The sequence below is a fragment of the Lagopus muta genome, chromosome 12 (assembly GCF_023343835.1).
Source record: "Lagopus muta isolate bLagMut1 chromosome 12, bLagMut1 primary, whole genome shotgun sequence".
Lineage (NCBI taxonomy): Eukaryota > Metazoa > Chordata > Aves > Galliformes > Phasianidae > Lagopus > Lagopus muta.
This window is the reverse complement of record NC_064444.1, coordinates 9,504,628-9,518,035: the sequence shown is the minus strand read 5'-3', so window position 1 is coordinate 9,518,035 and position 13,408 is coordinate 9,504,628. Positions and strand designations below refer to the sequence as shown.

General features: G+C 41.4%; 1 protein-coding gene across 3 annotated transcripts in view; it reads right to left on the bottom strand.

Moving 5' to 3' along the window:
• PEPD (peptidase D) overlaps positions 1-13,408 on the bottom strand; it is a 123,582-nt gene that overhangs the window by 30,696 nt on the left and 79,478 nt on the right. For all 3 annotated transcript variants that reach the window (XM_048958656.1, XM_048958657.1, XM_048958655.1), the window contains one exon: positions 1,308-1,456. In XM_048958656.1, coding sequence (XP_048814613.1) covers positions 1,308-1,456 — 149 coding nt within the window. The remainder of the gene's footprint in view (positions 1-1,307; positions 1,457-13,408) is intronic.

Sequence of the window (13,408 nt, the reverse complement as noted above, 5' to 3'; positions counted from 1 at the left end):
GCCAGCCACCAGATCAGGCTGCCCATGGGCCCAATCCAACCTGGCCTTGATCACCTGTCTACAAATCTCCTACTCACATGGCTAGTTAAGGATTCTTGCAACCAATATGCAGAAATATTAGGATTAGTATGCCCTTATTTTTTCTATTCTGTAAACAAATGGATAAGTTCACTGAGCAATTCTTCACATAATCCTGAGTATAATTGTATTAGCTCTTAAGTTCTTAAGTTCTTAAGTTCTGAAACTTATTAGTGTGAAATACTGCTAAAATACTGCATGAAATGTGGCACTGAAATGTAAAGTAAAATATGAACAGGAATCTTTGGGGGAGAAACAGCAGGTAATTGAATGTGCACACACTGCTATTAAAATGGCAAAATATCTGGTCTCGGTTTTCAGAAAAGCTTCAAGTGTTATTGCTCCATTTCAAGTTGCTCAAATGAACAGTGCTGCTGCCAGCTTGTAAAACAGCAAAATTACATGTCCTCTGACTGGCAATCCAGAAAGCCCACGCTCTCGGTGTCTGATGTCTGAAACCTAATGTGGTAAATATAAAGGACAAGTGCACTCTGAACATTAAGTACATTTTTCTCAAACCTGTTCTATCAGTTTTACTGAGAAACGTTCAAGTACCTTCATCAGTGAAATACTCAAGATCACAGCAGCATTTAGCTCTAAAAGCATTTATTTGCTGCTCTTAAAGTAGAATTGGAAAAAATAAGATTGTCGTCAAGCCAGGCATACACTTGATGAATTAGCTCACCTGCAATTTAAATGCATATATGAAATATCTGATAGCCAGAGCTATCTAAAGCTTCTTAAGGCTAACTGAGCACCATTCTCAAAGATACACACATCATCCTCTTCTCCATCAGAAGATTTCTATCAAGTTTACGTGACAAATACAGAAAACGCTTGAAATAAATTGAAGCATGACATGTTCAGCTCAAACTCTGACTTCATTCTTTGGCACGAGCTTATACAATACATGGCTGCCAGTGCAAACAGCAGAATAACAACTGTCACAGCTGTACTCATCTTCTAAAAAAAGGGTTTGTTTTTTTTTTTTAAAAAAGTGGGAGACCAAAATACATTTTAAATACTGTTAATAGTTGCCTATGTTTTATTTAAGTGTTACATAGAAAATGTTGTGTATCTTCTGCTATAAAGAGCTGTTTAAACATGGAAACGAGTTTTGCCATCTTCTTCCTTTCCAGTAGTTTCTAAAACCCAAACATAATTGCCCTGACAGCCTGAATACCACCATCAAGCTTCTCAATTCTTGTTGACATGTACTGATCTTTTACCTGGTTTGACTGCTTTCATGACAGCACGTGATGACTTCAACACTGCTTCGTAGATAGCCCTCTGGTCAGGAGTGAACTTTCCATTTGCAGGGAAGGTGCAGGTGATGTCAGAACCATAGCAGTAATACTCTCCTCCCATATCAAACAGGCTAAAAAGGAATACAGAGGGGAGAAATTGAAATTTTAATTTCAAAGAAATTTAAGAATAAAGGTTTTTTTTTTCTTGTTCTGCTCTTAAGAATTATCCATATCTTGGTAGTTAGCCACATAATCCCCATCTGAATGTTGTTCCTAAGTAAAATGAGAGGATAGCAGCCTGCTAGCAGAAGGGCATTTGCTATGTTACCTAGAGCTTAAATGGACACTTCCACCAGCTGCGCTGGCCCTGGATGGAAACACTGCAGGAGCTGATGAAGCAAGATAAAAAAATCACACAAAGAATCTTCTTCCAGGTGTTCAGCTCCAGTTGCTGGGACCTTTTCTCAGAAAATGAAATGTCTTTTGTTTCTTTCCTAAGAAATGCCAGCACCATGTAAAGGCTGTAACTTCAAAACTTAACAGAGAAATGTTAATTAAATCATGGCCTTTTGTATTGAAGTGTCAAAACACATTTGATGGTTTAAATAAAACGTCCCCAATAAAGGTTGACTGCCTCTGCTCATAATACCAACTCTCCTTTAAGACAAACTTACCTAACAGGGCTTAAAGAAACACACGTTAGGGGAAGATCCAACCAGAAAATTTAGTACAGTTTTCTGCATCAAAGGTTAAAAAAAAAAAAAAGTTTTATTTTATGGGAATAAAACCTCTTATCCTTTGAGAATCATTCTACACACCAACCAATAACTCACCACCAAATGCTCAGCTGCAAGAACACAATCTATAAGAGCAGCTAGTGGGTCTCCACACTTCTGTGACAAGTTGGTTAGACATCTGCAACAGTAGTGCTTCCTGGGCCCATCTGATAAAGCACTGCACTTGTTTCAGCAGGCTCAAAAAATCAGCAAATTACCAAAAAACTATTTGCTAACAATAGTTAGCAAATAGCTTCCAAGTTCATCACGTCTCGATTACAAGGAGGCACATTTTACACGTAAGACTTTGGTTTTGACACACAGTAGGCACTGCTGCGGCCCCCTCTGCTACCAAGTCCCAATCACAGCAGTAATTAGCAAAACCATGCGGCACAGCTCTGCCCCCAGCCAGCACACATGGCCAGGTACAGATAAGTGTAAGCAACTGCAACAGGAACTGTGGCCCTTGGCTGTAAACATTCACCATTTCTAACCTAACTGCCACTGAAAGCAGCAGACAGTGAGCAAACTAATGCACCCGTGATAAAGCAAAGATTGTACTTCAGCAGTGCTGAGACTCCTCTTGCTCCACTGCATACACAGACAGACACGTACTCATGAAGATTTACTCAAATTTTAAAATCCACCCAGCAATTTCCTCTGTGAATGAAATCTTTGCACTCAGTGCAGGCCCTGCTGAAGTCATCACCAGCCTCCCCACAGCGGGCAAGGTTCACTGCAGAGACTTGCAGGACTGGAACTGCAGGAATAAACCCTGTGCTTTACAGATGCAGAAGCGTTGGAAGTTTAAAGCTACAGCAACACTCTAGGAGGTTACAGAGACTATTGCAAAGATACACATGTAAAGGCAGAGTCAATGCAAGTACTGTTGATGTTTGTTTAAAGATGAAACATGGTTCTAAGTTCTTTACTAGGAGAGTGGTTAGGCCCTGGAGCGGGCTGCCCAGGGAGGTTGTGGATGCCCCGTCCTTGGACGTGTTTAAGGCCAGGTTGGACGGGGTCCTGGGCAACCTGATCTGAATGTGTATGTTTGGTGGCCCTGCTAGGCAGGGGGGTTGGAACTACATGATCCTTGGGGTCCCTTCCAACCCGGGTGATTCTGTGATTCTGTGATGGTATTTTAAAAGAGAAAGTCACTAATTGAAGAAAGATACGCACCAGACAGCAAACATCAGACCCACAAGGTGAAAAAGCAGGATTTGACACCAATATAGCAACTGCAAACAAGCTTAGCCAAACCTCATCATCAGAAACCCCATCAACCCTAAGTTTTGATTTTATGGTTAGACTCCTTTGTATAAAAATTAGTGTTGTATACAGAAAATCACATCTAAGGCTACAGAAAAGTAGCTGCAGCAACTAAGAATTACATAAGAAGCTGCTGGGTTCTCTAACAGACCAACCTGACACACTTAGATTGGCTGCTCATCTTTCAACCAATCCCAAATGGAACTCTTTCAAAAGTAACAAACAAAGTCTCGTAGTGCTTGGTGGGATTTTTGTGTCCCAACTGTTCCATTCTGTAAGTGTCAATTCAGCATGACTGCAGTAAAGCTCAGACCTGCAACTTGTGAAATCCCTGTCCAAATCTACTGGAAGTTACTGTTCTTTCTACACTTTACCTAGAGAGCGGTTAACCTGAACTTACCGCAGGGGTCACACTATTTCTTGAAAAATTACAAGAATCGGTATTTTCTCTCATTCTCATTTCTCATTCATTATTTAGTGGCTGTTAAATAGTTGTTAGAACTACTGAAGCATTAAGAAATGGGGAAAAATCACAAAGCTGCTGGCACACTAAAGAAGGCTCGCAAGCCAGGAAGCACCATTTGTTCAGGTTTCCTTGCTTCCAGAGAAGAGCAGAGACGAGGGAAGATGATCTTTCAAATTCCACCACAGAGCAATAACCCACCTTCCTGACCACATGCTTCAGTGAAAAAGCATTCAAAACAAACTCCACATTTGGGAGATACTTTGGCTCTTAGTGGAATTCTCTTCCATTTAACTTCAGTTGGGAACACATCCATTAGTTAAAATGTTTCCCAAGACATGGAAATAGACCAAATAATGTTGCTATTGTAGCTGAAGAAATAATGGGAGCCTAAGATGATCCCAGTTTTGTATCCTTGCTTGCCAGGCAAAATATGTGGTGAAGCATACTTGAAGTCTAAGCTGCTATCTTCTCCTGTTCCTAACTGAAAAAAGCTCCTAAAAGCAGGTTGCTTAACTCTTGGTTCCTTAGATAAAATACATTATTTTACCTTGAAATTAGATAGTAACTGCTAGGTAGTAGGATAAACTAATAACTAAATGCATACTCAATTGCATGTTAAAAATGAACTGATAATGCAATCCTATAAGGGTCATGTGCAGAAACAACTACTTCATGTTATCTGGACTACTATCAACTACAGCAGCAATATAAACTAATTAAACACACAAATAAGAACAGGCCTCAAACATCTTAATCTATGCTTTACCTTTTAAGGATCATTTAAAGTCAAGCAACATATGCAATAATATAAGTATCTCCAAACATTATTCATTCATCTAAAAAAGGAAATAGGAATGTTACATGTCTAAGGGACTACGTAGGTTTTCTATTCTATATAAAACTCCAGAATTCTAGTTAGTGTTGAACAACAACAAATTTCATCCCAGGAGACCCTTCTCTGCTTTTCAGGAAGAGTGCAGTGGTGAAGTGTGGGTTTAGATGTAACCAGAGGTAAGGAGTCTGAGGATGTCCCGTTTCTGAGGAGCCTCAGATGAGAGAGTGGCCAGAAAAGAACTGTCAGTGATCAGAGAGCATGGTTACATGTCACTGTGCTCACTGATGGAGCCTGAACATGATAGAGTCTTCCACTGCACAGATGAATCTCTTTTAAAAGCATTGCAGAGAGAATCTAATCTTTCTTTGCATTGTTTTGTCAGGAGCAAAAGCAATGAAAAGCTACCTAGCTTCATTTCAGGGTGAAAAGTGCGTGGTATATAAAACATTTAACAGGAGGAAGACCTAAGCTGTTCTAAAAACTCCACATTGCTGTTTTGTTTTCTAAAACTAGTAAGAAGCTATACTACATGTAACAGATACACAAAAAATATTAAATGGCCATAGAACTCCTAAGGGAGATATGTATATTTATTATTATTTTTTCTCCCAAACATATTGCAAAATACTTCATATGCTTAACTAAAACTGAGCAGTGCAAAGTACTACAAAAATCAGATAACCCGTCAGTTACTCTACTGACAGTATTACAATGTTAGCCAGCAGAGTCAATAAAAGTTGCCTTCTGCATCTATTTTAGAATTAACCTTCAGAACTAACAAGTTGCATTTCATTCCCCTCACAGGCAAGAAGCCTGACACAGCTTAAGATCACACTGCACATAATGCAGTCCCCAGCTGAGAAGCAGCAGAAGCACACACTGCAATCTCACAGCTCCAGCAGGGACCTCTCCAGTTGTCCCTGGAGGTCCTGGGTCACCAACTCCTCCTCACCCCTAGGACCTGGGTCCAGCGCCCTGCTGCAGCAACCCAGCGGGGCAGTCGGGAAGAAATATTTCAAGGATGCTCGAGTCCTGTTGATTTTAAGGAGCATGCAGGATTCTAAGGCACTGCTGTACTGGAAATGCTACGTGATGCTATGCACGAAAGCTCTCTTTACCTTCCCTGGCAGCTGCTCTGGCACAACACAGCTGAGTTGGAAGGTGGCCCTGCCACCTGCACAGAATATCGGCACCACGAAATGCAAGTTTCTGCTTACACCTTTGGCTTTAAAATCCAGAAAAATAATAGGTGCTTTAATACCACTTTTAGCTTTCTTAACCTTTGATTGCAAAGCATCACAAATCTCTTTTTCCAACACTTCAGTTAGAAAAATTGTGGTTCTTTTCTGCGTAAAGTCATCGTATACTATTTTTTTTTTCCCCAAAGTAAAGCATCCTCCTCCTCTAAGCATGTTTTTAACTTTTATAGGCTTGCTGACATTTTTATTGTCAAATAATTTGAAACTGCCAAGCAATGAGGCAAATTATGGCCAATATCACAATGGGAAGGAATACTTTATTTGGGATATCTGAGCCATGTGTATGAATCGCTTGTGATCCAACCACCAACCCAGCCCAAAGACAAGCTCTCGCAAGCACTTCTTGGGAAGCCTACAGCTACTCCCATGAGCTCATATGTAAAAGCTGTCACCTTGCTGCTCTGCAGAGCTGCTCTGCATGCACAGTCAGAGCTGGGTCTCCTCGGCAGTTACAAAAGTAGAATTGTTGTCTTCAGCAAATGCTGCAGAGCTGCTGTTGCCATGAGTCCCACAAGACCCTGGGTGCAGTGTGTGCTGGGCACAGGGCCGCCAAACCCCAGCTCCTGCAGCCCCTGCCTACTCTCAGAACAAAGCCTTCCCTTCCCCCAGGGATTGCAGGGCCAGCCACGAGAAAGCTGCTATCACCAGGACACGTGTCCTCCCTGTACCTCGGGTTAAAGGTGCACAGGTATGAGTACTGGTGCACTTTACTCAGTTACATTTACTGAGGTTTTAGGGATCTGAGTCATTATTAGCTAACATACTTATAAGCAGCCACAGAGATGAACCGGTGCCAGTCCAGTCCCAGGACAGCAGGAATCAAGGTACACAAAACCTTTCCCTCCTCTTATGGCAAAAAGAGCAAGTCACCCGCAGCTGGAGATTTTGTTCTCTGTAAACTCACTGTATTCTGCTCCAGGTCTGCCAAGAACACATTCTGTGCTTAAGACTTCATGCAGCAATTAAATCTTGAAGCAGCCACACACCAACACAAGTTGACTATTTGTTTGGTTAAACACTTCAAGGCAATTTCAAGCTTGAGGGAATCAGGTATCAGGATTTCTATAAGACGCATCTTTGGAAATGTGCCAGGTGATTTGGAAATAGAGTGGCTTAATAGCCAACCACAAACATAAATTACAGTAAATGATATCAAAATAAAATAGAGATTCTAGTGACATACTTTTTTATTCACTCGTCTCCTGACCAGCCAAGAATTATCAACTAAAAAAGCAACCTCAAGTAAGATAACATCACAAAGCCCAACAGAGACCTGGAACAGAACAGCATAAAGTCCTGCATACTCAGGAAACTGCTTTAGAAGAGGTGCTCTGCTCTGACTAGCTTCTATCTGACATGATAGAGAGAGGGCTTAGCCAAGATGGCTCTGTGCAAGATGCAGCCAGCCTTGGCCTGCTGACTGTAGGGCCAGCTGTTGTTATCAACACCCTTGCAGTTTAGAGCAACTTCAGAGAAATATTATAGTATTTTACGTGTAGGAAATTGGGTTCCAGAAAGTAAAAACTATAAAGCCTAATGCTTTCTTAAGTCTCACATTCAATAAAGTTCCTGCATCGCACACACAGGTAACACAATTACAGAGACAGCAAATGATGATGTGACTGTTGTTACACACATTGGTCTACGATTTACATGTGGGCTCATATTTTTGTGTTTGTCCTCAGCTCTGTGTCCTCATGTTCACCTTCTCCACTACCTTCCCAAATCTGCTCCTTCTGCAGCACTGTCTCACGACAGGCTCTCCCAGATTATTACAGCTACTAGGAAGCTCGTTTCAACTTTTCACGCAGAGATGGCTAAGCTTTGCTTCAAAAAGGAGAGGCTGAAAAACAACAACAGTCTTCACTGAATTTTGAATGAGAGAAGACTGCGTGCCCAAAACTTCTACACTGCCAACTATAAGATGCTCAGTAGCTGTAGCAAGAACATGCACAAGTTTGGGCTGACTGGGTTACCAAAAAGTAAAAAACCACTAACCAACCAACCAACCTTCCCTGGGTGCTCCTGTCCTGCACCAGCCAAGACTCCCCTCCCTCTCACACCCACAGAAGCCGTGGCTCACACCGTGGCTCTCTGCCTGGCACAGGTGTGCAGTGTGCGTAGGTGTGCGTGGCCATACCCCCAGGTTGCTGGGGAAGGTGTGCCCTTCTGCTCTGCCTCTGGGAAAATGGTTTCCTAAACCAACAGCAATGTGTGGGAGTGCCAGCTCTCTCCCTCAGTAATTTGAGCCAAGCAGAACTTCAGATCCATTTATCTCGCATGATAGGAAATCTAAATCCCAATGAATTCAGCAAGCCAGCTGGATGTAAGCGCCGGCTCTGTAAGTAACCCTGTAAGATTTTCTGTGTTATTTCTGATTCTTTTCACATACAGGGTGAGAAGGAATCCCTTGCTTACAAGATTTGTGTACTGAAGAAATTGAAGACAACAACCTTAAGCTCCTGCACTAAAAAAATCAATTTCCATAATCAAGCATCACCCTTCCTTCACCCTCATGTAGTCTGTATCAATGTTGTATTAAAAATGTAATGTTTGACAGCACAAAGAGTCAAGAACCTTCTGATTAGCTTGTTCACAGCTGAATTCACCCTGACAGCCATCTCCCCACATTTCTGCTAAGCAGAGGGATGTCCTCAGTAAAGAAGGCTTGGGTACAAATAAAGACCGGGCATACTGAGCTGGTATTGCCAGGCTGGGAGAAGGATGAGGCAACAGCCGAGACTTTACGAGACGCAGAAGGCAAAGTGTCAGTGCTGCAAACTTCACACTTCTACTGGACCCATGCGGGCAATATGCCAAGTGAGGCTAACTCCCAGGTGAAGTTCCGACAAACAGATTGCCTTTTCTGCTGAATGGATGCTTTTTTTCCCCCTGGTTTTATTATCCATTTTTAATTGGCATATTTAATAAGCAACAGCACTCTATTTAGAAAAGTCGACGTAGCAGAGATGGCAGTGAACACGACGCTCTGGCCCGCTGCCACCTGCTGCGAGCTCCAACAAGGAGTGGGATGTCAGAGCTGCAGGGAGGAGGAGAAAATGTGCAAGGAAAGGCTTGCATTGACTGCTGCACACAGTCACACTGCAGAGGGCAAACCACATCAGCTCCTCACCAGGAGTAAGAGATACCAGCATAGAACATGAACAACGCAGCTACCTTTTCAAGTAACTCTAGATGCCTACACCGAGAACCAGAGGTACTGTGTAAGCTGAACAGCATCTGGCCAATATTTCTGATTCAGGCCACCATTCTCATGTGCTAACATTTGGACTTGAGAGTCTTAACTTTCAGCCCATCCTGGGCACTCTGACCTGGACAAACAACTGCTGCAGATTGCAGGAGTAGGTGAAGTGTCAGACCTTTACTCATTGATTTTCAATGTAAATACTCTTATTACATGTGCACGCTCACACATACATTCCTGTAAGCAAATAGTTAATGCTTCTGATTTTTTTCTTGATGAAAACTGAGATAGAGACCAGTAGTACACACATGTAATATTTTTGTTTTGTTTTTTTGAGATACTGTAATTGTTTTTAGGATTGTTCTGTCAACCTCCAAAAGATCAGTTTTCAAAAAGAATCCACCACAAAGGGGTTTCAGAATACTGTACAGAGCAAGACAACTGAATGGAAAAAAAAAAGCTGCTAGCTTTTTCATGGAAAATCAGTCCAAACATTCAAATCACTTGTGCAGTAATGAAGGCAGCAACTGGTTCTTCAGAAAAGGAGCTTGAGGCTGCCCTTCCCCAGCCACACCTGCTATTTTGCCAGGAAGAACATTTTTTTCTTTTTCAGAAACAAGACCTACTCTGCAGAGCAGCACCTCAAGCTGTACATACAACATGGCAACGTGCAACTGAAATCAGAAATATTCTTCCTTAAAGACCTACAGTGAGTCAGCCTGCACAGAGCAGTACACACTCAGCCTACACCAGGAGGGCTCCTCATGACCCTACCTTGAGAGCCACGTGTCCATCATGGGCACAGCAAGGGGCCCTGAGCAGACCCAAGGCTGTTCTGAACACAGGGACTGGGAATTGCACCTGGTTCCTAGGTGGTACCCACAGGGTGTGCTGGAGCCTACTGGCACCTCCACTTTGGGCCATACAGCAGTGTAAGAGCCAGATCCCTCTAGAATTCTATTTTGAGCTTTTTGATGGAGTTCCTCAAACCAAGAAAGGCTTTACTATCGACAACCATCCAAGATAAGCAGTATCTAGGGCAATTCTAAAATACTTTACGTTTACTCACACCAAAGACTGCCACCAAAAGTGCATTAAACTGAAAGGCATCTGTGAATGTTCAATATTAAATCAACAGCTATTAAAAATACTAGGCTTTATCCCACTTGTTTTATTTAAACACCCCTAGTCAAATCAACACAAAAGCAGCCAAGACAATTGCATGCTTTCAGGTGTTTTGAATCATGGTGGGAATACTAATCTAAAAATATGAAAGATACATCTCATTAAGAGGCAGCAAAAAAATCTTATGTGCTGCAAGGCATGAAGAACATCAAATTAAGAACCAAAACAGAACTCAGCACTTAAAGAAAGCTAAAATTTGTTACAGCACAAGTGTCACTACTTAAAGACCTCCGCTTCGCCTACTCTGACAGTGGGCATGCTCAGAGCCTGAATTATCCAGCACTAACACAACCCAAGCAGTTCAGGGAAAACTACTGCCAATTCTAGAAAATATATTTTTAATCAAATCTTTTTTTTTTTGTAGCTTAATTTAAAAATAATATCCTCTATAGGCACAATAAGGAGAAAAATATGTCTACTTTATGAAAAATAACAAATTTTAATCAAACCAGAGGCACTGAGCCAAAGGAATTATTTCAAAAATGGATAGCCAGTTGATTTTGCAATCAGCCTGTAAGTAGTAGCAATGTACTTGGTATTATTATTATTAGAAATAAAACCATAACTAACAACAAGTTGTTTCAAAACTGCAGACTGAAAGGTTAAAGCTAACCATAATTTTTGCATATTATTATAGCATCAAACTTCAAAACGTGTAAAAACGCACAGGGCCAAATGAAAATATTACTCTCACCCACATAAAATAGAGGAGCATTTACATCTGACACATTAATATCCTGGGATCTTAAAGGCAGTGCTTTCAAGAAGTAATAAATACAATATTTTGTTCCGTAGGATAAATTGTTTTAATAGCAGTCAATGAAGTACTTTGGGTGGAAGAGGGCAGACTTCTACTACCTGATGCAAAAAGATTGGTCAGATCCTGCTTTTTAATGCAACATTGCCCCCACCTGGACAAACGCAGTTCGGTGTGCAGGTTGGCATTAGTACCAGAGAACTGTGCAAAACACAGTGCAAATTCCAAAACAGAGCTTGGAAAAGCAGCACAACAAACCTCTTCCTTAGCAGCACACCTTCTTCAAGCACACCTAAGTCTTTTAGTTGAACAGTTGAAAGTCTTAGCAATATTTTCCTGAAATAAACGATAGTTTCTCAGCACTCATGAAAATCCTTTTATACTACACGCTTATTATTCCTGCAGAGAAGGGAATAATGCAATTTTCTACAAATGACACCAAGTAATATTAAGAGAAATACACAGTTTCAATGCAATACACACCATATATGCATATAGTGAGTATACGTAGAAGACAAATGCAAGCATCTTATGTAGAAAATGACAGTTCTGATTATAGAAAGTTCTCTACTATGCTTTTAGATAAAAAGAGGAAAGTTAGAAAAGCAATGTTTTACTTAACAGAAGATCTCCCCTTTAAGAATAAACATGAAAATGTAACAAGCAACTTTCTTCTGCAATATTCTCTGCACAACCCCGGGTGACCAACAGCACCATGACACCTACAAGAGGTTCTTCATCTCATTAGGGTAACTGGAGCAATAAAGAGCCCTGCAATGCAGCATCTTCCCTCCGTTTCACACTGAACAACTGTCTCAACTACCTGTACATGCAGTCCAGAAAAACTCCCTGAGATTGACAAAGCTTCTGAAATGCCAAGAGGAGGAGCACTAGAAGTTACATCAGTGTATTTCAAGAGCACCAGAAGTTGTAATAAAACATTTACAAAGAGGCACGTATCACTGCCAAACAGATGGAAGCAAATTCAAACCTAGCACAACACGAGTGGAATGTGCTTTACGTGCAAAGGCAATGCTCCTGGCCAGGCGCTGCGCCTCACTGTGCTGTGCCTTCAGCATCAAAGCACAAAGCTCCCCAGTTCCAGGGAGCGCTTCTCTGAGTGCCCCCTGGTGTCAATGTAATCCTGGTGCCTTAAATTGGCATTTGAATATTAAGGAAAGAAATCAGTATGAAAATATTCCTCAGAGTTAAGTTAGCCCAATAAAATCATTTTGCAACACTGGATTGCTTTCATATGCCCAACTCTACTAATTGACTAAGCAAATAACAATACGTGTTAATACAGCCAAGACTCATTTAAAACATTCAACATAGATGCATTATGCTAAGATGGCACTTTCCTAACATGCTGCATTTGATTTTGTGGCATTAATAAGACTTTTCCAGTGTTTAAATTCTGGCACCAAAATGCAATAAAACTATCTGCCAAAACAGGCAAGAACCTTCCCAGCAGGAAGCAGCCTGCTCCACAGCTACTGCATGCTTTCATTGGCCTCATTAGAACCAGTATGCTTACATCACAGCATTCAGAGGAACAGCCACATAAAATGCAAGGCATCATCCAATGACCCAACCTGCTTCACTGAAATTTTTAAAGTTACATCGTAATTTAACGTTATGAACAATAGACAGGCCCACTGTGAACACAAGGTTAATAACATCTCTCCAAGGGCTGCTGCAGTTGATGCTGTCCTCCTATCTGTTGCAATTCTACCCGAGCTCTCTCGCTGAATCATACTGTGGGACTCCCTGCAGGGAGGTCACAGCGCTGCAGCCCTGACCCTGGGGCTGTGCTGGGATGGGGGGACATGCCACACAGCCAGAGGCCTTCCTCACTGGCGTCACTGACATAGGACGCTTTGACGTGGTAGGAATGCCATGCACTTCAGCAGAATAGTGTTACTTGCAGCATTTTGCAAAGCCAGAGCAGACTGAGTAACAAAGAAAAATGTAAGGATTGCTAAGCCTGCCAATGAAGGTTGGTTAATAAGTGCTGAACTTTCACTGAGACACATTTGTCAGAAACCATAAAAGACAAAGACCTACAACTAACACACAGAAAACCATCTCAGGTAGTAATAATACCCGTATCTATTTCTGTGATATCTGCGGTCAGGCTTATTTTCTTTTATTTCTGTATTTAAGAATCAATCTTTATTTTAAAATCATAGAAGCACAATCCATTTGTCAAACCTCACCAGGTCAACTGCAATAAAACAACACTGCAGCAATGCCAGACACAACAAAAGCAGCGAGCTGAATGCAATAAGCTACCATTTTCTTCAATACCTTCTCAAAATCAAAATGTAA